The sequence below is a fragment of the Papio anubis genome, chromosome 4 (assembly GCF_008728515.1).
Source record: "Papio anubis isolate 15944 chromosome 4, Panubis1.0, whole genome shotgun sequence".
NCBI classification, from domain to species: domain Eukaryota; kingdom Metazoa; phylum Chordata; class Mammalia; order Primates; family Cercopithecidae; genus Papio; species Papio anubis.
The window spans coordinates 19,685,278-19,711,416 of NC_044979.1; the positions used below are offsets into that span (position 1 = coordinate 19,685,278).

The following is a 26,139-nucleotide window of genomic DNA, read 5'->3' on the forward strand; positions in this document are numbered from 1 at the left end:
GCGCGGGAGGCGGGTCCTAGGAGAGGGCTGGGCCGCACCGCCTCGCCGCCCCTGCCGCGCCGAGCCCAGCGCACGCTGCCCCGGTCGCCCCGCCGGCAAGCAGGCAGGCAGGCGCCCAGCCGGCCGGGAGGGGGTGCTCGCCGCCCCGCGCCCGGGCCCGCGCGTTGCCGGGCAGCAGCTCCGAGGCTCCGAAGGGGGCGGAGCGGCGAGGCGGGCGTGCGGCTGGCGCCCCTGTCCGCGGTTCCGGCCCGGCCCGCCCCCGCCTCGCCGGCCTCCCTCCGCGCCGGTGCGCGGCGCCCCGTCCCAGCCGCAGCCGCAGCGGCCGCCCCTCCCGGACCTGGGAGAGCCGCTGAGCCAGCGAGGCCGGGCCGGGCGCCGGCCGGGAATGCCGGGGGCGCGGCGCCGACGCCGAGGCGCGGCCATGGAGGGGAAGCCCCGCGCCGGGGTCGCGCTGGCCCCGGGGCCGAGCGGCCGAGGGCCTTCCGCCCGCCGCGCCCGCCGCCGCCGCCCGGGGCTGCTGCTCCCCGGCCTCTGGTTACTGCTGCTGGCCCGGCCGGCCTCGTGCGCCCCAGGTAAGCCCCGCCGAGACCCTCGGGACGCGGCCGCGACCCCGCCTGCCTTTATCGCTGCTGTTTTCAAAACCCCGACTTTCCCCGCCCATCCTCTTTTATTCTCCAGCTCCCTCGCCGTCCTTTCTGGAAGATGCTTTGCCATTCTTCTGGGGCCCAGCAAATAAAGGCACGGGGGAAATAAATAATTAAAACGAACAAGCGAGCGGCTTCTGGCCGGTCTTGCTAAGGGGTCTGCAAAGCTATTCTCTTGTCCATGGAGCCCGAAGCGGGTCTGGTGGCTTTATCTCAGAATGTGCCTGGTGTTTCCTGCAGAATGCAGGCACCGGAGTGCTTTTTTGTCAAGGCTATATGATGTGGCATATGGAATGTTTTGAGATACTTTATTGTCGGGGCGAAGGGGTGCATTCGGGGTGTGCTTTAGAAGAGTATTGCATTACCGGGACAAGCCCAGCGTCCCCCAGATGCGGGCAGGCCGGCCGTGTCCCCCCGTGCAGCAGGACACAAAGAACATTCAAAGAAAACCTCTTGGAAAGCGCCCTGGCCACGGATCTTTCCAGGGAAATAGCTATTGGTATTACTTCTGCAAGGCATTATTAGTACAATGGAGTGTGAAAATATTTTGATTTTTAAGTGTCAGGGCTTGAAAGGAGTAAGGGCTGTTTTTATAACAGATGCAGTTTAGTGACTGTTCATCAGTATGGAATGAAGAGGCATGATTTATGAAGAAGCATGAGGGTTTTGTTTTGGAAGAAATGATTTAATTCCTATTGCTTCTCCAAAATGTTTATTTGTCCACCCTGAGCCTGTACACAGGATGGTCTGGAAACCGTCTCTGAGCTGACACTGCAGGCCAGCGATTGCCCCAGCACAGGCACTTGACCACTTCGAGGCGGAAAAGGAAAGGTGGAAGGAGCAGCTCGGGGTAGAGAGCTGCTGCACACAGAACAAAAAACAGAAAGCCGTGAACGCTGCTCCGAATCCTCCCTTCTCGTGGGAGCAGGGCCAAAGGGCTGCTCAGTGGCTGGGAGGAATTGGAACACATTTGAAGGTATCCCTTGGACCTGTGAGAATTATAACCAGTGCCCTAAAGGGGATGGTACAATAGAAGCACAGGGAGGACTTCAGGGATCATGGAACGGTGCCACTCTGCTTACCAGAGAGGAAACTAAGGCAGAGAAGCGCCTTGCTCAAGGTCACAGTCATCACTTTCCCCGCCCCCGACACCCGCTCTTGGCCCATAGACATATCCACACCTGAAGCCTCTGCAGAGATTTCCCATAGCTGGGTGGAACCGGGGTTGGGGTGACAGAATGAGTCTCTTTTAGGCAGTATACAGCTAGTGCAAACTCCTTACTGTAACCTAGAACCTACTGTCTCAGTCCTGCTCCTGCGAGTTCCAGCCCTGTGTATCCAGAGGAGAGGAGATGATTGTGAAGGGTCTCTTGGCTTGAGTCAACAAAGAGAGCCCATCTGATACTTGTGGATTCATCTGTCATAGGACACAGCAGATAAATGGTTTCCATCTCCTGAGTGCTTTTTTGTGTGCCAGGTGTTGAATTTTATATACATGATCCAATCACGTTGTGAGTTAGGCATAGTTATCCCCATTTTACAGATGGGGAAACTAAGGCTTTGAGTTTAGGTTGGTTTGGTTTCAGAATCTATGACACGCTTCCCTTCTGTGCCTGATGGCTTCCCCATATGAATGTGGCCATCTGGGTATACTGCAGAGGTTGTGGAGAATATAAGTGCTTCTTCTGGTAACTTTAAAATAAATAGTGGAGCTGTTTGTACTGCCCACCCCTTTCTCTTCTTTAGAAGTCCTTTCCTGCTTCCGCTCTACCCCAATACAAATATTCAACCTGGAGACATGAAATTAATTATATTTCCATTCTAGAGCTGACATCATGGAAACAGAGACTTCATCCTTTCACTAGTTTGTATATTGGCTTCAGCCGCTGCCAGGCTCATAGACTAGGAACTAAGAAGTGGGCTCCTGTGCTCCAGGATCCAGCTGGAAACACAGAGCAGTGAAGGAAGTACAAATCCTTGCACAGACCATTCCCGGACAGGAAAGGCAGGATTCCTCATGGATGACCTGCTGGGGGTGAGCCCATCTACTTCTTGAAGACTGTGAGGAACCATCTCGGTGGAGCGTGGCTTCCTGATGTAGCTAGGGTGTGTGTAGGGCGCCTAGGTGGTGCTGTGGATCCTGGGAAGAGGGTGCATTGCAGTTGCTTGGGCCACCCTCCCCGTCCCAGGAGATTTGGAAGATAAGAAAGCTTTGCTGAACAGTGCTATGGTGGTTGGTTCTCTTTCTAAGGAATAAGCAGTGCTAGTCAGAAAATGGCATGGCTTAGCCCTGTTTTGGATTTCCTCCGTGAGGCAGCATTCCCTTCCGTGGCTGGCTGAAAGCTAGCTATCTCCTTCAGCCGGCTTCTCTTACTAACTTTTGTTCAGTAGAGTCCACCTTCCAGGTGGCCTCCTTATTACAGTCTTTGGTTAAATCTCTATGTTGTATCGATTTCTTGTCTATTTCTATTTCATTCAGCATTTTGATTGTGTTTTTGTTTTTTTATTTTTATTTTTTATTATTATTATACTTAAAGTTCTAGGGTACATGTGCACAGCGTGCAGGTTTGTTACATATGTATACATGGGCCATGTTGGTGTGCTGCACCCATTAACTCATCATTTACATTAGGTATATCTCCTAATGCTATCCCTCCCGCTTCCCCCAACCCCACGACAGGCCCTGGTGTGTGATGTTCACCACCCTGTGTCCAAGTGATCTCATTGCTCAGTTCCCACCTATGAGTGAGAACATGCCGTGTTTGGTTTTCTGTCCTTGCAATAGTTTGCTCAGAATGATGGTTTCCTGCTGCATCCATGTCCCTACAAAGGACATGAACTCATCCTTTTTTATGGCTGCGTAGTATTCCATGGTGTATATGTGCCACATTTTGTTAGTCCAGTCTATCATTGATGGACATCTGGATTGGTCTTAAAAAGCTTTACTAGTTTGGTCTTAACCATTGACTGTTGTGGAAACAACTTGTAATACTTTGGACTTACTTTTGAACGCATTGCTCTTAAGTAATTAGCCATCCACAATATAAAAACAAAGAATCATGCCCCGTTTCTTCACCTTATTCAGAGATAAGTTTTTTAAAAGTAATAGTTATTATGAAATAGATTGCTTTGTAGGGAATTTGGAAATTACTGAAGGGTACAGAAACCAGTCACCCATAATCTTACAGCCTATAGGTAACACTAAGTAATTTTGTCCTTTTTTTGTTGTTAATGTTAAAAAAAGAATTATATGCACAATTGTATTTACTACCATTTCCACTCTACATTTAAGCATTTTTCCATTCATTAAGTCTTATTTGGAAACAGTTTTCTATCCTAATGATTTGTTCTTTTATTTCCATTTTTTGGGTTGCTGTAAGTAATGCTGATGGGCGTGCTGGCTCATGCCTGTAATCCCAGCACTTTGGGAAGCTGAGGTGGGCAGATCACCTGAGGTCAGGAGCTCGAGACCAGCCTTGCTAACATGATGAAACCCCGCTTCTAATAAAAATACAAAAATGAGCCAGGCGTGGTGGCACGCGCCCGTAATCCTAGCTACTCGGGAGGCTGAGGCAGGAGAATTGCTTGAACACGAGAGGCAGAGGTTGCAGTGAGTCGAGATGGTGCCACTGCACTCCAGCCTGGGCAATGGGCAAGACTCTGTCTCAAAAAAAAAAAAAAAAAAAAGAACCAAGGCTTTGTGTATGTTTCTTTCTGTGTGTTTGTATTTTCTTGAGTATACATTTGTGGAAGGGGTATTAAGGAAATGTGATTAAAATGTAAGGCCCACCAGGCTGGATTTCTGCATGTTTTGTTCAAAATGCTGGGCACTTAGTAGTTACTCAGTATGTGATTGTTGAATGAAGCAATTTTTGAAAGTTATAACGCTGACATAAGCCCTTGAAGCTTACGCAGGGGCCTTCCATTATCACTTGCATTAGTATTTCACTTCATCACTGGCATTGAATGTTACTTTAAAAGCCTTGTTAAATAAATTTGTAATACATTGTTTTAACCTGCAGGGTTTTACTGCTTTAGAGTTGGGTATTTTTTATTTTGTATATGTAGTTTGAATTTTCTCTGTATTTTTATTTATTTACCTGTTGTAGCATAGATATGTATTTAAATCTTTATGTATCAGAAGGATAGCAACCGTTTTTCCTTCTGTTTGTTGCGTTTTCCCCCTTCCAAAGGAATTTCTTTTAAATTTTATGTAATTTTGAAATGTAGAAGTTTTTGGTTATTTTGATTAGCAAGATCTGCCATTTGTTCTTTTAATAATTTTTTATTGCATTTATGCTTATGGTGTGTTAAATTTTTATCTTAATGTGCTATTATTGGCCATTTCTAGGTGAATATTTATGCTTTGTGAGTAGTTTAGTATATTATAAACAAATACTTAAATGTTTCAAAAGTGTGGCCCCTAGGCCTCCTGCATCAACATCATGTAGGGATGTGGGGGTGCTTGTTAAGAATTTGGATATCTAAGACTCACCCTTAACCTCTAAATTAGACTCTTTGGTGGCAGTGCCTGGGAATCTTCATTTTAGTAAGTTCACGGCTCATTTTTAGCCACTGAGCATTGGAACCACTGATCCAGATACTGTAAACCCAGTAACTGAAAATTAACAGTATTTTGAAGATATAGAAGTCCTTCCTTATTTGCAAGAGATGTGGTCCAAGACCCCCAGCGGATGCCTGAAACTTTGGGTAGTCCTGAACTCTGTATATACCATGGTTTTTTCCTGTATGTACATATCTGCAATAAAGTTTAATTTAAAAATGAGGCACAGTAAGAGATTACCAATGATAACAAAACAGAACAGTTCTAAGTCTACTGTAGTAAAACATGAGTATGCTGTATCTCAGAATACCTCAAAATATCTTCAAACCGCAGTTGTCCTCTGGTATACGAAAACTTGGAGGAGGGGGACTACCATTTAATATCTTGGAATTGTCTTTTCACTGTTAGAACAGTGTAAAATCGTTATGTTGAGGTCAGGCGAGATGGCTCATGCCTGTAATCCCAACACTTTGGGAGGCCAAGACAGGTGGATCACCTGAGGTCAGGAGTTCGAGACCAGCCTGGCCAGCATGGTGAAACCCTGTCTGTACTAAAAATACAGAAATTAGCTGGGTGTGGTGGCAGGTGCCTGTAATCCCAGCTACTTGGGATGGTGAGGCAGGAGAATCTCTTGAACCTGGGAGGCAGAGGTTGCAGTGAGCTGAGATCACGCCACTGCACTCCAGCCTGGATGACAGAGCAAGACTCCGTCTCAAAATAAAATAACCATTTTTTGTTATATGTGTTTGCTTGGGTTGGGAGTGAAAGGGTGCAGAGGAATGCATTTTCAATGCTCACTCTTGCCCATTTGGGAACAGCTGCTGCAGCCCTTGTCAGGAAGTGCCTCACTTAATTCTGAAAACAGAACCCAGCCAGGGAGTTATTAAAAGTCACTAGGGACCTGGGAGCCACAGGTTTTCTATCAGTGCCCTGAATGATAGAGGCAGCTAATTACTGTCTTTATAATTACACTAGGTTGATTTTCCCAGATAGAAGACACTGTTCTAACTGATCTAATTTGTTTTCAAGTTGTGACCACCCACCTTTCATCTGGAGCTCACAATGTGATTTCTTTTTCTTGTTGTTAGGCAGCAGGATTTGTTAAAAGGTGAGTTAGAAAACCTGGGTGTGTGCATTTCTGCCCGTAACTTTGTGACTGTGGACAAGTTACCTTGTCCTGGGTTTCCTCCTCAGTGTAAGAAAGGGTTAATGAGATTAGCGCTAATCTCATTAACCCTCTAGCTCCTTGTAGCTCATTTCTCCCTGTAGCTTCTACATATCAAGTCAACATCTTGGATGTCTTGGAATGCACTTACTTATAAGCAGCATCTGTCCTTTTTCTATTGGGTTGTTGTGAGTGTCATTTCTCCTTGCCTGGTAGATGTTCTAGGCCAGTGACCTGCTGAAGGCAGCTCATTCTTACCATTGCAGATGGCTCTTCTTTTTAAAAATTCCCTTTGTTCTTCCCTCTTGCATCCATACACTCAGGACACATACTTTGCTTTCTCTTATTCTTTCTCTTTGTCTCTTTCTTTTTTCCATCTCCTTTGTTAGCTTCAGGCAATTACTTCTCATTAGTGAAAATCTAATCTTGTGGTCCCCACACTCTCAGCATCATCACTGCCTGGTAGCTTGTTAGAAAATGCAGAATCTCAGGGCCCACCCGCGACCTTCTGAATCAGAGTCTGCATTTAACAAGATCCCCCTGGTGATTTTGCACACACAATTGAAGTTCGGGAAGCACTGGGCTAAGAGGTAAAGTGCCTCCTGTTCCAGCCTTCTGGGAATAGGTATTGTTGGAACATTGAAGGCTAAGTCAGCCTGGACTAACTCTGGAGCTATACAAATCTCCAGAGATGTTGAGAGACACCTGCTTTTGGGACTAAGTCTGTGTGAATAGTACGCAAGAGCCATATTTTATTTGACCAGGCAACTAGATTAGAATGGTCCCCTAGACCTGCTGTTTTCATTCATTGCAAGTATTTGGTTGTTAAAACACCAAGATACAGGCTGGATGCGGTGACTCACGCCTATAATCCCAGCACTTTGGGAGGCTGAGGCAGGCGGGTCACTTGAGGCCAGGAGTTGGAGACCAGCCTGGCCAACATGGTGAAACCTCGTCTCTACTAAAAACACAAAAAAATAGCATGGCATGGTGGTGGGTGCCTGTCATCCCAGCTACTCAGGAGGCTGAGGCTTGAACCTGGGAGGCAGAGGTTGCAGTGAGCTGAGATCGCACCACTGCACTCCAGCCTGGGCAACAGAATGAGACTCTGTCTCAAAAAACAAAACCAAACCACTGAGATACTACCGTAGCAGTTGGTAAATAGCTGCTGTACTGAATATTCCTTGCTCCCCACCCCCAAGTACCCTAAGCCTCCCTGCCGTCTTTCAGGACTCTTCTCCCAAGGACCACGGCCACCTTCCACCTCACTGAGATCCAGCGACTGAAGGGTTAACGCTCAGCAAAGCAGGCGCCTCAAGGACTCTGCTTTAGTTTTTTGGCAAGGACCATTCTGGCAGGTGTGAGGTGCTAGCTCATTGTGGTTTTAATTTGCATTTCCCTAAGGATTGGGGATGCTGAGCAATTTTTCTTTACCTGTTGACCATTTGTGTGTCTCTTTTGAGAAATGTCTGTTCAGATCCTTTGCTCATAAAATTAGAATAGCTCCCTTTCCGACTGTCAGTGCTCATGCTCCACTGCTGTTAACTGTGTTGACTATCACCTGTACATTCATTCTTTTTTTTTTTTTTTTTTAATATCTATCCCAGATCCAGTACTTAGAAAAAAAGTTAGGCTGGGTGCAGTGGCTCATGGCTGTATTCCTAGCACTTTGGAAGCCCAAGGCAGGAGGATTGCTTGAACTCAGGAGTTTAAGACCAGCCTGGGCAACATAGTGAGACCTTGTCGCTACAAAAAAATACAAAAATTAGCTGGGCATGATGGCATGTACCTGTAGTCTCAGCTACTCGGGAGGCTGAGGCAGGAGGATTGCTTGAGCCTAGCAAGTTGAGGCTGCAGTGAACTGGATTGTGCCATTACACTCAAGCCTGGACGACAGAGCAAGAACTTAAAAGAAAAAAAAAGCTTGTTAAATGTTGCACTTGATGGTAGTTGAAGTCATAGATATGGAAGACACTAATGAGGGGGGAGCATGGAGAGTTAGGAGGCAAGGCGGCCAAGGACAGAAACCCTGAAACTAGCATGAAGGAGAGGGGAAGACAAAGAGGAGCACACAAAGGAAACTGACCATCATAACAAAATAGTGCTGTGAGAGCCGGGAGACGGGGAGAGGGTTTTCATCTAGGTGAGTGATCCATCATGTCAAATGCTATTCTACCAAGCTGTTTCTTGAAGGATGGGATGAGGGCCAACTGATCAGAATCACCTGTTAAAAACCCAACTCATGGTCAAGCTAGGTCTACTGAAGCAGGTGATGCCCGAGGATTTCTATTTTTGAAACGTTCCACAAGCTCTTTATGTTATTCTTAGGCCTGGTGAGGTTTGAGTTACTCCCTATAACTTAATGGTGGCAGGAGAGTTGGTGGAAGTTTTAAAAACATGTTTTAGACTTGATTGTGTTTGTAGGTTTCAAGAGTCAGTAAAAATACAGTGACTGGGCTGGGCACAGTGGCTCATGCCTGTAATCCCAGCACTTTGGGAGGCCCAGGCAGGTGGATCACTTGAGGTCAGGAGTTTGAGACCAGCCTGGCCAACATGGTGAAACCCTGTCGCTACTAAAATTACAAAAATTAGCCAGGTGTGGTGGCACACACCTGTAATCCCAGCTACTCTGGAGGCTGAGGCACAAGAATCGCTTGAACCTGGGAGGCAGAGGTTGCAGCGAACCGAGATTGCGCCACTGCACTGCAGCCTGGGTGACAGAGCACGACTCCATCTCAAAAAACAAAACAAAACAAAACAAAAACAGTGGTTGAAAATTTAAGAAAGTAGAAGGAAGGACCTGATGGCTAATTTACCGAAAGTGAGGAAGTTCACGTGGGCAGGCGGGACCACCCTAAGAAGAGTTAGGAAGAAGTCATATTGGGAGAAGGAATCGGAGGGACTGGTGGAAGGTTGGGAGTGAAGTCCAAGGTAATGGGGGTATCTGTGGTGATGTTAGGGAACCCGCCATGTGATTTTTGTCCTCTAGCACTTGACGTTCCAGTGTGTCTGGGAAAGGTGAGCCATTGGCCTGAGTCAGGGGTGGGGAATCACAGGGCAGGTGTGAAGAGCCAAAGGGGATTGAAGGAGCTGGCAAGAGGTGGTCTGGATGAGGTAGCATGGGGTCTAGTCTGGGTGAGGAAGGAGGTGAACCGTGGATGGAGCAGTGGGAAAGGGACTGGGAGGAGGGGTGCAGCTGAGATCCTAAGGCAGGTGTTGGGAGAGAGGTGGGAGAGGGCGGGAGAGAGGTGGGAGAGGGCGGGAGGGATTGGGTGTCCTTGTGCCGAGGTTCAGAAGTGGATCATCTCTAGTTTTGGTCTTGGGTAATGAGCAGAGTAGGGTGTAGCGGTGGGAATGAGTTGTTGAAGTGGAACATGGAGGAAGGCTTTAGGGTGAATAACTTCTGTGGATGCTGAACTTGCCTGGAGAGAGGAAGAAAGGGCTGTGAGCCAGGCACCAGCCCCTCAGTGAGGGAAGGAAAGTTCCCAGAGGACTGTACATGGGAGGGGAGGAAGTCCCTCTTGAATCTATCCACTGTACTATCGCTGCCACCACCGCCCTCATTCAAGCTCCTATCCTCTTTTCTCTAGGTGACTATCGCGGCCTCCACTTCTACTCTCGCTTCCCCCAGTTCATCCTCCACCTTCAGCGGGAAGGGCCTGCTAGGAACAGGTCACGTCACTTCCTCCTGGCTTGACTGTCTGCAGTGGCCCCCATGGTTTTCATTATGCTCCAAGTCTGAGTCAAAGCCTGTGCGCTCAGATAGCAGGTGTACAGGGCAAGAGTTGGGGGTCTAGGATGTGGGCAAATGAGCACGGAAGGTGCAGAATATTCCACATATTAGTACTGAAAGGGGCCAAGAAGATCTTTCAAGGAAGAGAAGGGAAGTAATGTGATTTGGAGGCTGAGTTTTGCCCTCTCGAGGTTGAGGTCCAGCTGCAAGATGATTTCTCAACCCTAGGGGGTGGGTTTTGTTGTGACAGATAGCCGCTGACTGGGTAGGACTCAGCCCCTCAGAGGGCCAGCCTCTGCGTAATGAAGGGTGCTGTGTGTGCGCAAGGAGTGAAATAACGTAGGAAGAGGGAGTGGTAAGGTAGAGGCCATCTGTGCAGATGAGGACTAGGAAGAAGCCAATCTAGGGTGGGGTTGGAAAGGGAGACAGAGAGGGCAGGAGTGAAGGCTCCTGGGGGCTTGGAAGGGATGGGATCTAGGGCAAGAGTGGAGGGGTTCATTTGAGAGAGGAGGAAAACAGAAGGAGAAACAGGTGGCTTGTCTGGGGACAGAGATGTATGGGGGAGTGCAGGTCTATTCGTGGAGGGTGGGAGGCGAGCAGATCTGGAGAGAGGACGACAGCGTGGGGGGATTGGGAGCTTGAGCAAACACAACTGGCTTCCAGAGGAGAGTGAGAAGGGATGAGTGAAAGAATTGCCAGGCAGTGGCAAGGGCCCAGTTGAAGTTGGAAGGCCAGTCTTGGTCGCAGTCCAGGCGGATGCTCTGCTTGTCCCTCCAGCAGCCTGGGTGGCCCAGAGCCTTGGCGGAAGATAGGCCACAGCGGTCCCAGGGTGTTGTGTCGAGGGCAGGGCAGCTGGGAAGGCTCCTCGCTCCTGGTGGTTTCCTGGTGGTTCCCAATCCTTTGGAGTTACTTGAAAACTCTCGTTGTTCTTCTTTCTTCTTTGTTCTCTTGTTTGGGCTGAGGAAGGAACCCTTCCTCACTTACTGTTTTGGGTGCTCAGATTAATTGTGGAGCCAGACAGTCTGAAGAGCTACTTTAAAACACTGGGTAAATACTGTTGGGGAGCTTTCAAAGGGGGAAGCCCCAAACATGCAAAACAGATGATCTTATGGAGCCAGCTTCCAGGGGAACTTGGGCAAAGCCCAGGAGACAGGTCTGAGCAGGCGGGAGGTTGCCAGGTCCTTGCTGCTCCAAGTGTGGTCCCCAGATCAGCAGCATCAGCATAGCCTGAGAGCTTGTCAGAAATGCAGAATGTTGGACCCCACCCCGGACCTACTGCATCGACTTTTTGAAAGCATCTCCAGGTGACTTGTATGCACGCCAAAGCTTGAGAGGCTCAGAACTGTGCAGTTCCTCATTGAAGTTGGGTGTATTTCAAAGATTTTTGGTTCTCTAATTAGTGGAGAGTCCATAGCTCATAAAAATGCAGCCCAGATCTCAAGTCATCGGACAAAACTGAGGGTAGGAGCAGTAGCGGGTTCAGAGCTGAGCTGGTGCCTGGTTGGATGTGCTGCTCAGAGAACCGCCCCTGCCCTGAGCATGGTCACAAGCCTTTAAGTCCGGTCCTGAGTTCCCTGAGTTGGTGTTAGCAGGTGTTAGGGTGGTTGACTACCAAGAATTACAAAAGTGCTTGGAGATAGTTGAAGCAAAAGGGTGTCAAAGCTGAGGCAGAGGCGAAAGCAACCCACGTGTCTGTGGACAGATGAATGAATAAACAAACTGTGGTCTGGAAGGAAGTGGGGATGGTTAATAGGTACAAAAAATAGAATGAATAAGTTGCTTTTATATAGGAAAGGAAAATTTTTAAAAAAGGAAAAGAAAGTTAAGAATGAATAAGACCTAGTATTTGCTAGCACAACAGGGTGACAATAGTCAAAAATAATTTAGTTGCACATTTAAAAACAGCTAGTATAATTGGATTGTTTGTAACACAAAGGACAAATGCTTGAGGGGGTGGACGTGCCATTTACCTTGATGTGATTATTATGCATTGCATACCTGTGTAAAAGCATCTCATGGGCTGGGCACAGTGGCTCACGCCTGTAATCCCAGCCCTTTGGGAGGCTGAGGTGGTCAGATCACCTGAGGTCAGGAGTTTGAGACAAGCCTGGCCAACACAGTGAAACCCCGTCTCTACTAAAAAATACAGAAGTTAGTCAGGCATGGTGGTGCAGGCCTGTAATCCCAGCTACTTGGGAGGCTGAGGCAGGAGAATTGCTTGATCCCGAGAGGCAGAGATTGCAGTGAGCCGAGATCGCATCACTGCACTGCAGACTGGGAGACAGAGCGAGACTCCATCTCAAAACAAAAACACAAACAAAAACAAAACTCATATAACCCATAAATATATATACCAACTATGTACCACAAAATTGAAAATAAATAATTTTTTAAAAATGTGGTCTAGCCATTCAGTGAAATATTATTCAGCCTTAAAAAGGAAGGAAATTCTGACACATGCTGCAACATGGATGAACCTCAAAGACATTATGCCAAGTGAGATGAGCCAGTCACGAGAAGACAAATACTGTAGGATTCCCCTTATATGAGGTCCCTAGAGTAGTCAAAGCCATGGAGACAGGAAGTAGAAGGATGGCAAGGGTCTGGGAGGAGGGGGAATGGAAAGTTTTTGTTTAATGGGGACAGAGTTTCAGCTTTGCAAGATGAAAGAGTTGAGGCTATCAGTTGCACAGCAATGTGAATATACTCGACACTGTGGAACTGTACACTTAGAAATGGTTATGATGGTCAATTTGGGGGAGCTAAATGATAACTTATGAACACAGAAAGAGTCAACAGACAGTGGAGCCTCCTTGAGTTGGATGGTGGGAGGAGGGAGAGGAGCAGAAAAGATAACTATTGGGTATTGGGCTTAAAACCTGGGTGATGAAATAATATGAACAGCAAACCCCTGTGGCACCTGTTTACCTGTATAACAAACCTTCACTTATACCCCAAACCTGAAATAAAGTTAAAAAAAGGATGCTAAAGAAAATAATAAGAAGAAAATATTATTGGAGCACAAGGTTTTTTTTTTTTTTTTTTTTTTTTTGAGATGGAGTCTTGCTCTGTCGCCCAGGCTGGAGGTCAGTGACGTGATCTCGGCTCACTGCAAGCTCTGCCTCCTGGGTTCATGCCATTCTCAGCCTCCCGAGTAGCTGGTACGACAGGCGCCCGCCACCACTCCTGGCTATTTTTTTTTTTTTTTTTTGTATTTTTTAGTAGAGAAGGGGTTTCACTGTGTTAGTCATGATGGTCTCGATCTCCTGACCTCGTGATCCGCCCGCCTCGGCCTCCCAAAGTGCTGGGATTACAGGCGTGAACCACTACGTCTGGCTTTGGAGCACAAGGTTTTTGGCTTTTTATACTTTGGCTGTACTAGATAGGTTGAAAAATAAACTCTGTTGACTATCTGACCTCTAGTTTGTTTCGTTTTAAAAATATATATCGCTGCTGCAATGAATTGCCTTAAATAAAAATTTCGTTTAACATTAATACAAGATGGTAAATTTTATGTTATGTTTTTAACCACAATTATGTTTTTAGTTTTTATTTTTAGTTCTGGAATACATGTGCAGGATGTGCAGGTTTGTTACATAGGTAGATGTGTACCATGGTGGTTTGCTACACCTGTCAACCTGTCATCTAGGTATTAAGCCCAGCATGCATTAGCTCTTTTTCCTAATACTCTCCCTCCTCCCACCCCACCCACCGAGAGGGCCCGGTGTGTGTTGTTCCCTTTCTTGTGTCCATGTGATCTAATTGTTTAGCTCCCATTTATAAGTGAGAACATGCGGTGTTTGGTTTTCTGTTCTTGCATTAGTTTGCTGAGGATAATGACTTCCAGCTTCATCCATGCCCAGTGGAGTGGGAACTAGCTGGTAGGGAAGCAGAAGTGGACATTGCTCAGAGCTGGGAGCCTCAGTGGTCTTGGTGCAGAGCAGGAGCACATGACAGGTGCTTGCTTTGGGAACTGGCAGTGGAGGCAGGTGACAGGCTGGGATGGAGGGGCATCTGTGCAGGCCAGCACAGGCCAGATCTGAATGGAGGTTGGGGGGCAGGTCAGCCACTGGTAGCCAGGATAGTGGTCAGGATTGTTGTCCTTGGCTTTGTAGCACCAGCAACGATCTCGGGGCCTCTCCACCCTCGGGCTGCTTCACCTCACCTCCCCTCACCTCACCATCCTTGCAGTGTTGAGTGTTTTTTCTTCTGGACAGCTGTTTGATGGAGGACGGGCTGGGAGACTGGGCTGGGGAAGGCGGCTCCAGGAATGGGTTGGAGTTTTCAGCCTGGGCCTGAATAGAGTCTTAGGAATTTGAAAAATTAGATGGTTTTCCTAGACCCTGGAATTGGGCTTTTCAATATCTTAATGCCTTTTGAGAGTACAATATCTTTACTGGCTTTTTCCTGATTATAAAAACGATATGCATTCATTGCAATCATTTGTACTTGCTGTTCCCTCTGCCTAGAACTTTCTCATCTCAGGTACGATCGACACAGTTGACTCCCCTTCCTTCAGGTCTCTGCTCAAATCTCCTGTTATCAGAGAGGCCGTCCCTAACCCCGATGTAAAAAATTAGCAACCGCCTCCGTAATTCCTCTGCTCCTGCTTGCTTTTTTTCTCCATAACACTTAGCATCGTCTTCTACATATTCGTCTGTGCATTCTGCCTTCCTCCACTGGACTGTAGGCCCCACCAGGGCTGTGTAGTTCAGTGTCGTTTGTCCATGTATTCCACAAATCTTTGAGTGCCTGCTCTGTGCAGGCACTGTGCTGGGCCCTTGGGATGCATCAGTGGACAAAGTTAATGACATCGTGTGTTACTCTGTGGTAGGTGTCATGGTAAATGCACCAGATAAACAGCTTGGACTGATGAGTTGCAGTTTTGATCTGGGCATTTAGGGAGCCTTGTCGAAAATGGGGCTGGATCCATTTGCTCGGGCTGCCATAACAATGTACCACACTCTGAGTGGCTTATGCAACGGAAGGTTATTGTCTCATAGTTCTGGAGTCCACGATCAAGGTGTCAGCAGCACTGTGCTTCCTGTGAAGGTGCTAGAGAAGGATCTCTTCCAGGCCTGTCTCCCAGCTTCTGGTGGTGCAGTGGTTAATACCGAGTGTCAATTCGATTGGATTGAAGGATGCAAAGTATTGATCCTGGGTGTGTCTGTGAGGGTGTTGCCAAAGGAGATTAACATTTGAGTCAGTGGACTGGGAAAGGCAGACCCACCCTTAATCTGGGTGAGCACCATCTAATCAGTTGCCAGCATGACTAGGATAAAAGCAAGCAGAAGAACATGGAAATACCAGACTGGCTTAGCCTCTCAGCCTAAATCTTTCTCCCATGCTGGATGCTTCCTGCCCTTGAACATCGCACTTCATGTTCTTCAGATTTGGGACTTGGACTGGCTTCCTTACTCCTCAGCTTGCAGTTGGCCTATTGTGGGACCTTGTGATCACGTGAGTTTAATACTCCTTAATAAACTCTTCTGTATATGTGTATATGGCTATCCTATTAGTTCTGTCCCTCTAGAGAACCCTGACTAATACAGGTGGTTCCTGGCTCATGGCAGTGTGACTCCTGTCTTGACATGGTGTTCCCTCTGTGTGTGTGCGTGCAAGTTTCCTCTTTTTATAAGGACCGTCGTATTGGATAGGGGCCCAGCCCTACTTCAGTGTGACTTTATTTTAACTACATCTTTGATGACCCTGTTTCCACATAAGGTCACATCCTGAGGTTCGAGGGTTAGGATTTCAACATGGGAATTTTGGGGGCACACAATTCAATCCATAACAGTGATATTTAAACTAACATTTGAAGGAGACAAGGGGGCAAGACAAGCAGGTATTGGTGGGGAACGGTGTTCCCAGCAAACGATGTGGCCAGTGCAGAGGCCTTGAGGCAGGAGTGTGCCTGGTGTTGGGAGAGGCAGAGGAGGCCTGTGCACCCAAAACAGAGGGTGGAGGCCAGAGGCAGCAGGCACTCAGGTGTGAAGGGAAGTGGGTGCTAGGGGTGGAGGATCACAGAGGGTTTTGATCAGAGGGTGACGTGATGAGACTTACAATGTGAAATTTCTTGCACGTTCAGTAAAGTCAGGTGGTACAAAGAAGGTGTAAATTAGAACGCAGGGATCACCGCAAATCCTACCAGTCAGACAAGTGCTGTGACATTTTAGTGTCTCTCCTTTCAGACTGTTTTCACAGGTACAGGCGCATACACAGAAAGCAATGGCATCATATTCTACATGTTGTTCGGCAGCTTGCTTTTCTTCGCTTCACACTTTATCACGGAATCTTTAGTTGTCAGGAAATACAGATCCACACCATGATTTTATTCGACGCTGTGGATGTTCCACACTTCATTTATCTGGTTCTCTGTTGATGGGTAATTGTATTGTCTTCAGCTTTCGATATTATAAGAAAACATTGCCGGGCATGGTGACTCACGCCTGTAATCCCAGCACTGTGGGAGGCTGAGGTGGGCAGATGGCTTGAGCCCAGGAGTTCAAGACCAGCCTGGGCAACATGGCAAAACCCCATCTCTACAAATAATACAAAAATTAGTCAGGCATGGTGGTATGCACCTGTAGTTTGAGGATACAATATCTTTATTGGCTTTTTCCTGATTATAAAAACGATATGCATTCATTGCAATCATTTGTACTTGCTGTTCCCTCTGCCTAGAACTTTCTCATCTCAGATACGATCGACACAGTTGACTCCCCTTCCTTCAGGTCTCTGCTCAAATCTCCTGTTATCAGGGAGGCCGTCCCTAACCCCGAAGTAAAAAATTAGCAACCGCCTCCGTAATTCCTCTGCTCCTGCTTGCTGAAGGAGGCTAAAGAGGGAAGATCTCTTGAGCACAGGAGGTTAAGGCTGCAGTGAGCCAAGATTGCACCACTGCACTCCAGCCTGGGCAACAGAGCAAGACCCTGTCTCAAAAAAAAAAAAAAAAAAAAAAAGGAAAAAAGGAAAAAAACCACTGCTATGAGCATCATCGTGTATACATCTTTACACACTTTTCCAATTACTTCTTAAGATAAATTCTCAGAAATAGACTTGCTGGACTAGGCAGTATGCATGTATTAAATTTTGATGCATATTGCCAAATCGCTCTCTAGAAAGGCTGAAGCAGTCCACATTCTCTCTAGCAATGCATCAGAGTGCCAGCTTGCTTCTCTCCTCCGTAATGCAGGCTGTTACCAGTCTTTATTGTCTTTGCCCAACTGATAGGTAAAGAGTATCTCTATTCAAGGTGCATTTCTCTGATTGTTCATTGGCATTTGGGCCTTTAAATGAGGTTCTCTTTGCACATCTTTCTCTGGTCGTCTCTTGCAGCAGTCTCAAGGCTGAGCTGAGAATAGTAATAATACCCCACAATTATAGAGTGCGTGCTGTGTGCCGAACATTGTGTGAGGAGACGACACGGTGTCTCTTGTTTAATCTCTGCAGCAGTTGTATGAGGTCGGTACTGTAAGGATCCCCATTTTACAGATGAGGAAAATAAAGCTTAGAGAAGTTCATTGACTTGCTCAAGGTCACACAGCTAGCAAGAGTTTTTCCCACCCTGGGGGTGGGCATGTGCACCCCCAGCCATGGTCTTCTCTGTTCTGGGTCTGGGTTAGAGAATGACTCTGTGGTCTCTCCCGTTGAAGTGCCCACTCACAGGCTTTGCTTGCAGGGCAGAGTGAGCTCTGTGGACAGAGCCACAGTCAGAGCCACCTGTGGCCCCTGGCCAGCTCCCTGTCCCTGTTAGAAGCCCCGACTGTGAAGTCACACCCTGGCCTAGTCATCTGGTCACCCTGGCCTAGCCCACAGTAGATGCTATTTTAACACTTTAATAATAAAAAAACTCAAAAAGTTAAAATTCCATGATGAGCCATATTCCATTTTCTCTACCAGTGAGGATAATATTTTTCTTAATACTGAGTGACATTTTCTTACCGCATTTCCTCTTTTATCACGTCCTGGATCATTTCCTTGTGGTTTTGATACCATTTTTGCTTTATGTTGACTATGCTGTTTTTCTGTTGTTTGTTTCTGACAGCCAAGTGTGTGGTTGTCGTACATCTTCTCTGTTAATTAAGTTAGTGTATACCTCTGGTTTAAAATCAATTTCTTATTTACTTTGAAATTTTGGTGGGAGGAAGTCGATGCCTTAAAATAAGTACCTTGTTCAAAAACTAACCATTACAGCTGGCTGTCCTACTTCGTTTGTTTTATGTGCCCCTTGAGCCTTTTTGGTTCTTCATAAAACACAGTGTATTAACGCCTTGAGTTCTTGCCTAGATCTGGTATAAAGTTTAACCTTCTGAATACTTCCCAGAAATCCTGAAACTGTTCTATTTTGTTCGTTGTAGTTTAGATTGACTTTACTTATTGACAGCCTTTGGTTCCTCTACTCTGTCTTCCAATTGTATTCAGTCCCCCCGAGAGGAAAACAAGATATACCTGTAGAATGTGTACCCTATCAGTCCGGATAAACCAGCAGTGCTGTGGAAACAGTCTCCAAAACTCAATGGCTTTCTTCATGTGACTTCTGACTCTCACCGGCAGATCTTACCCTTCGTCTCTCTCCTGTACCTTTTGCATCTCGTCTGGCTCTGGGACGTGTGCTTGCCTGGATCCTGCTTTTCGTTCTTCCATCATTGTTTTGGGTTTGCCAGTGCCAGAAGGCATGCCTGCAGGCAGACCAGTTGTGTGGTGGTTCCATGCCCACATGTCTGCATGACTCAGCCAACGCTGATGGAGCACTCACTGCCATGTGCTGAGCACCGTGCTGGATGTTGGGATACTAAGAGAAATATGGCAGTCAGTCGCGGCCGTCTGGCAACTCCGTCTACAAGGGGAAGTAGTTTTGTACATAAATGACTATCCAGTGGCATGTGAAGGGCTACTGTAGAGGACTGCAGCGATGATACAAAGAGGGCAGTAACTGTTGGTGGATGTAGGACCGCAGAACTGTGGGGGATGTTTGAAGATGGATATGAGATGGAACATTCTTTTTATGCTAAAGGGGAGCCTAATTTCGGTTATCTATTGCGCATAACAAATCACCCCGAAATGGAATGGTTTAAAACAGTAATGGTTTATCATTTCTCATGATTCTGCAGGTCAGGAATTCGGACAGGTCTTGGATGGGTAATTCTCCTGCTCCATGAAACTCAGCTGGGGTCACTGACTTGGCTGCGTTCAGCTAGCTCCAGGACTGGGCTGGAAGGCTGAGGCTGTTTCACATCCCCTCCTATCTTGGTGTTCCACCACATGCCCTCCCTCTCTCTTCCCAGGTGGCCAGCTTGGATTTCCTTATAGTAGGACTTCATGTGGGGCCGCTGGCTTCTAAGGGGAATGAAACAGGAGCTAGCAGCCCTCTTAAGATCCGGGGCTCAAAAGTTGTCTCTGCTGCATTGTGCTGGTCAGAGAAAATCACAAGGCTCGTCTACAAGGGGCAGGAGGAAATAGGGCTACCCATTGATGGGTGGTGAAATAGCATAGACATTGACATTGATGGTGGTTGTCTTTGGAGATTAGGAGCTACCATAAGCACAAAATGTTTGAAGGTAATGGAGAGAAAAGATAGAATTACTTGAGAAAGCTCTCAGAGAAGACTAGGATAAATGATCATCATAATAGACATAATAGGTAACTAAAATTTAATGTGCGCTATGTCAGGCATTCTTCTAGGGAGTTGCTATGTATTAATTGTATCAAGCCATTTAATCCTGATAACCCCATCCAGTACAATTATAAGGAGATGAAGTAACTGACCTTAGGTCACATAGCTGATAACTGAGAGAGGAGAGATTCACACTCCAGTGCATCCTTGCACAGGGAGAATGGCGCCTCTTCCACTGAGACAGGTGGGAACGGGGAGTGATGGCTACAGGTTTGGGTGCATGCAGGTAAGGAGGCGGGAGAACGATGCTATTGAGAAAGTTGATGTCTGGTAGCTTTTTTCTTTATTTCTTCTTTTCTTTTCTTTTTTTAAGAGACAGGGCCTCTATCTGTCACCTAGGCTGGAGTGCAGTGGCATGATCATCTCTCACTGCAGCCTTGAACCCCTGAGATCAAGCAGTTCTCCTGCCTCAGCCTCCCAAAGTGCTGGGACTACAGGCATGAGCCACTGTGCCTGGCTACATTTTTCTTTTTGATGGTGGCATGGTCATCACTTAAGTGAGATGAGGCAGGAGCAGGTCAGTTTCCATGAAAAAAGTAGTTTATAATTATAGTATCTGTGGATCACAGAAGAAGGAACAGAGCAGGAGGCTGTGAAAGGACTGTTGAGTGGGCCAGGCCTGGGGGAGGTGAGGACCTTTTGTGTACAGCAGCAGCCTCCCGTGGTCCCTGTTGGGGGGGGGGTGATAGCCTCGTGTCGGGGTAGGGAAAGCGCATCATGGGGCCGATCCCAAAGTGGCTCTCTCAGCCCACAGTAGGAGTCTAATAGATCTATTTTCTGCCCAGCTGCTGTGTTTGCCTCAGTCTCACAACACTTCCCCCAGTAGCTTTCAAAATGCAGCGTTTCCGTCATAGACTTCAAAAGAAGAACGCCAAGATCTCCTGGCGTGGAGCCTTCCTATGTACTTTGACCTTTAATTGGGTGCCTTCCAAGTGCCAAACTTCAAGTCTTGAGACTGCTCCGAGGACAACAGGAGCAACTTAGAATGAGATTTTAACCACCCAGTGTGTGCCTAGAGGAGACCCCACTCTGGTGGGCAAGAGGATGTGGGCATTGACCGTCACCCAGATCCCAGTGAGGGACAGATGGCTCCTGCTTCTTGGGCTGTACTGTCCGATGGCCTGCAAGGGGCCCTTCCGTCAGAACTGCACAGGGAGAGTCTATGAGGCCATGGGGGAAAGACACATTTAGTGTCACATTCATCTCTTTTCATGGCCCATGTTGTGTGGAATTTGCAGTGCTTTTAGAATTTCCGAGCATGCTCATCATTTATGTTCCTGGAGACTTTGCTTCATAATAGTTTGATCTCTTTGGAAAATCCAGAAGACACTACCACATGTGTTTCTAGTCCTACAGAGCCTTAGAAAGTGTTTCTTGAGAAAAGCACGTGCAATATGGAAAGAGCAGCTTTACTCCCAGTGGCTGCAGATACACTTCTGTGAGGTGCCTGCTGTGGCAGCCTGGGCTCCAGCCTGGCATGTCTGGGAGGTTCAGCCCTTTGCTGGTGTTGGAAACATTTTAGCATGTATTTAAAAATTTTTTATTTTTGTGGCTGGGCACAGTGACTCATGCCTGTAATCCCAACACTTTGGGAGGCTGAGGCAGGTGGATCACCTGAGATTAGGAGTTTGAGACCAGCCTGGCCAACATGGTGAAACCCCGTCTCTACTAAAAATACAAAACATTAGCCAGGCATAGTGGCGAGTGCCTGTAATCCCAGCTACTTGGGAGGCTGAGGCAGGAGTTTCACTTGAAACTGGGAGGCGGAGGTTTCAGTGAGCTGAGGTAGTGCCACTGCACTCCAGCCAGGATGATAGAGTGAGACATCATCTCAAAATAAATAAACACATAAATACATAAAATAAAATTTATTTTTGTAGAGATGAGGTCTCACTATGTTGCCCAGGCTGGTCTCAAACTCCTGGCCTCAAGTGATCCTCCTGCCTCAGCCTCCCAGAGTGCTAGGATGATAGGTGTAAGCCACTGTGCCCAGCCTAGTGTATATTTTTTGACACAGTATTTACACTATCTCCTCTGCCCCAGGGCACAAATTCTGTTTCTCCTGGACCTCAGTGGCCCAGTCAGCCTTTGACCAGTTGGAGTTGGGTTGTCACTCTAATTCCTGTTTGATTCACCCTATGTTGGAATAATTTTTTGACACATTTCAGAGCTTGTTCGTGTTAAGGGACCAGTAGTCTGTCTTTTGCTTTCCAGTCCTGGGAACGGACCTGATCCCACACAGGTGTGACATTTGGAATTGAAAATTGTTAGGCTTTGAGAGAGCTGTTTAAAGAAGGGTCGGGTGGGATTAAGAGGCATAGTTGCTCTCTGATGCTCACAAATGAAGTTAGGTTTACACCTTTTGCCCCAGCAGTTTCGCTCTTAGGAATGTATCAAGTTATACCTCTTTGACAGTTAAATCTGCTTACATTTATAAAGAGATTTGTGAATGGATCTTCTAATCCAGAAAAAAGTAATGTTTCTAACTTAATGTAAATTTAAATAAATTCTAATTATGACCAAACTTTCCAGACATATTTCGTGCTGAAATAATTGATAACCAACAGTCAGAGTTAAAAATGATCATAACAAAGTTGACATTTTTCTCCATTCGTAAAATGTGGGTTAGGTTATTTGCAGGCTTTTTCTGGGAAATAAACATAAAGACCCTTTGTCCTATGCAGGTTGGGCCGCTGTGCCATAAACCCGCACTCCCTTTTTCTAATGATGGGAGCCCCGTTAGCGTCATCTTTTTATTCCACAATGTCCAACACAATGTACTGCGTGAGAGATGAATGCATATATGTGTAGACAAATGGTACTTTCCCTAGTTGTGTATGGTCATGATATGTGGTATTATTTAAGTCTTGATGTTTAGTTGATTGTCAAGAGGGAATGAATTAATATACAGCAGATTTTTAGAATTGTATTAAGGTCATTTGGTTAAAAAAGGATGTGTGCGAACTTTTGTTTCAGCACTGTGGGAGGCAGAGGCAGGCGGATCATTTGAAGTCAGGAGTTTGAGATCAGCTTGGCCAACATGGTGAATCCCCGTCTCTACTAAAAATATAAAAATTAGCCAGATGTGGTGGCGGCTGCCTGCAATCCCAGCTACTCGGGGGCTGAGGCAGGAGAATCACTTGAATCTGGGAGGTGGATGTTGCAGTGAGCCGAGATTGTGCCACTGCACTCCAGCCTGGGTGAAGACAGTGGGATAGTAATATGCTAAACCGGGGGAGAGAAAGAGATTTAAATGACAGTCCCAGGCAAGGCTGTCATCATGGGATGTATGTGAGACTGTTAAGCTCCTGAGTCATAGAACTTTTCAGCTGGGAAGTTATATAAATATTCATATATGTATCAGTTTCCACTTCTGTGGCCCTGACAAGATGCCTCAGGGCCTGCAGTTTGGGGATCCAGGCTGTAGGAGTTGAAGACTGTTCCTTTAGGGCATAGCCAACAGGATGAATTTCAGCCTTTTAGTCATTCTGTTTGAGATTCAAATTTTTGGGAGAGAGCCTGGGGCTTGGGATAGTTGCCCATCCCTTGGTCAGGAGAGAATGAGCATCCTGAGTGACGGATCCTGTGGATCCGGTGCCATGGTGGAAGGAGTGTACCCAAGGCAAGACTGGGGTGGGGGTGGGCACCAGGCAGGCTGAACCTGCAGATGTCCCCTCTTGTGGCCCACGCCTGTGAGTCACATGCCCACTTATGCTCAGCATACACACGCAGGCACATGCATAATCATTAATGTGCATGTATCCAGAGGATGACAGTCGTGCAAAGACAAGGAAAGACAAATACGTATTCACAGACGTTGTCACAGGAAAATACAAAACATAGATGCATGAGTACAAGCGTATAGGTTAACAGCAATATATGCAGAGATGCACATACAAGGAAATGTGTGCATGAATACAGACACAATGACTCATGAGTCTGCACCCATAGCGAAATGCAAGGTTGCTTGGAGAGGAAGGAAGGCTGAGTAGAAGAAGTGGACAAAGAGAGAATAAGGGACAGCAGAGATAAGGAGGTGGCAGCAAATGACCCTGGGATACCAGTTGGGTCCACAGGTACATGTTTTTAGGAAAGTTGGCTGGGTGCAGTGGCTCACGCCTGTAATTTCAGCACTTTGGGAGTCTGAGGTGGGCAGATCACCTGAGGTCAGGAGTTTGAGACAAGCCTGGCCAATGTGGCGAAACCTTGTCTCTACTAAAAATACAAAAATTAGCTGGGTATCATGGCATGAACCTGTAGTCCCAGCTACTCGGGAGGCTGAGGCAGGAGAATTGCTTGAACCCAGGAGGCAGAGGTTGCAGTGACCCAAGACCATGAGACCATTCCACTGTACTCCAGCCTGGGCCAAAGAGCGAGACTTCATCCCCCCCAAAAAGAAGAAGAAGAAGAAGAAGAAAGTAGTAGCCCAAGATTTAGGATTTGACTTTGGGTTTCTGTTTGTTCCCTTGTTGCTGGGCCCTCGGCTCAGTTCCTTGCCAGTGTGTTCACTAAGTTCGCTTGATTAGGACCGTGTGGTGCCTCACATGGCAGTGTCTCTGGTTTGTTCAGTCCTTGTTTTTCTTGATCTGCAACAGCCTCCTCTCACCTCTCCTGCCTCATTGCCTGTCTCTTCTGTTACTATATTGCTCTGGCAGTATGGTCATTCCCCATATGGGGAACTGCGTTGAACTGTTTTATGCCCCTGTGTCTTTGCACATGCTGTTCTTTCTGCGTGGAATGCACTTCTCTTCCTCATTTGCTTGATTCTGTACCTCCCTCAGGAAGACTTCTAGAAATCCCAGAATGGTTTGGATGCTCATTGTCCCTGTGCGTCCCTATTGTAACTCCTACCACTGTGTTATGATTGTTCCTAACTAACTTTTTGAAGACAGAGATTGTGCCTTATTCACTCTTACAGTCCCCCCACCTAGCACTGGGCCTGGCAGAGAGTAGGCCCTCAGTAAATGTTGGTTGAATCATTAAGTGGGTGGGTGTAGAAAGGAATGCTTTTATGAGTTAACAATTTAATAGGTAAATGATTATATGAATGATTGAATAGACTAGAATTAATAGCAACTTGGTGTATTAGTCCGTTTTCACACTGCTGATAAAGACATACCTGAGACTGGGTAATTTATAAAGAAAAAGACATTTAATGGACTCACAGTTTCATGTGGCTGGGGAGGCCTCACAATCATGGCGGGAGGTGAGAGGCATGTCTTACATGGCGGCAGACAAGAGAATGACAGCAAAGCGAAATGGGTTTCCCCTATAAAACCATCAGGTCTTGCAGGACTTATTCACTCCCACGAGAACAGTATGGAGGAAACCACCCCCACGATTCAATGATCTCCACCAGGTTCCTCCCACAACACATGGGAATTATGGGAGCTACAATTCAAGATGAGATTGGGTGGGGACACAACCAAACTGTATCACTTGTTGAATTCAGTACTGTGGCTTCTCCCTGGACTTGTAAGCTGCTTCGTAAAGCTGGGCTTCTTTTTATCTTTCTCTGCCCCTTAGCTGCTTTCTCCTGAATCCTAACTCAGAATGCCTTTTCACACCTTCTCTCGTTTCTTGAAGACCATAACCACTCTCTTGGCTTCAGGAGTCACCTCCATGTGGTTGAACCTGGAACTACATCTTCATCCCAGACCTGTTCCATGAACTAAATCCCTGTGGGTGATTAGCTGTCATTTTAAACCCAGTGCTGGCTTTGGGAGGCCAAGGCAAGTGGATCACTTGAGGTCGGGAGTTCAAGACCAGCCTGCCAACATAGTGAAAACCTGTCTCTACTAAAAATACAAAAATTAGCTCAGTATGGTGGTGCACACCTGTAGTCCCACCTATTTGGGAGGCTGAGGCAGGAGAATTGCCTCAACCCGGGAGGTGGAGATTGCAGTGAGCTGAGATCGCACCACTCCACTGCAGCCTGGGCGACAGAGCCACACCCCGTCTCAAACCGCCTCCCCCAAAACAGAAAACCCTCAGTGCTGTCAGTGCCTGAGTTCCCTGCGTGTTGATTCCCTCTCTGTTGGGATAAAAAGAGTTTGTCTCTAATTATAAATGATCCTCATTTGTAGGTACTTTGGAAAGTACAGAAGTATATTTAGTAGAAAATAATCATCTTTATTTCTGCCAATAACAATAGCTGTTACATAAACAGTTTGATATGCATCTTCCTAGTGTTTCAAAATATGTATACAAGACTTCACTTTTTTCATAAAATGGGATCATGCTATGTATACAATTTACATCTTGCAGTTTTCATTGTATTGTAAACATTTTCATGCCGTGATATACTTTCACCCTGCTATGCCGTCATCACCACCATCCATCTCCACGACACTTTTC

The 26,139-nt window shown here is 46.7% G+C and overlaps 1 protein-coding gene across 5 annotated transcripts in view; it reads left to right on the forward strand.

Annotated features, from left to right (window-relative positions):
* The first annotated feature begins 346 nt into the window (after positions 1-346).
* KIAA1549 (KIAA1549 ortholog) overlaps positions 347-26,139 on the forward strand; it is a 143,980-nt gene continuing 118,187 nt past the window's right edge. For 3 of the 5 annotated variants that reach the window (XM_031665128.1, XM_031665130.1, XM_031665132.1), the window contains exon 1: positions 371-572. In XM_031665128.1, coding sequence (XP_031520988.1) covers positions 386-572 — 187 coding nt within the window. In that variant the 5' untranslated portion in view covers positions 371-385. Of the gene's footprint in view, positions 573-26,139 lie in introns of all 5 variants that reach the window. The other 2 variants (XM_031665129.1, XM_031665131.1) reach the window with 1 other exon arrangement.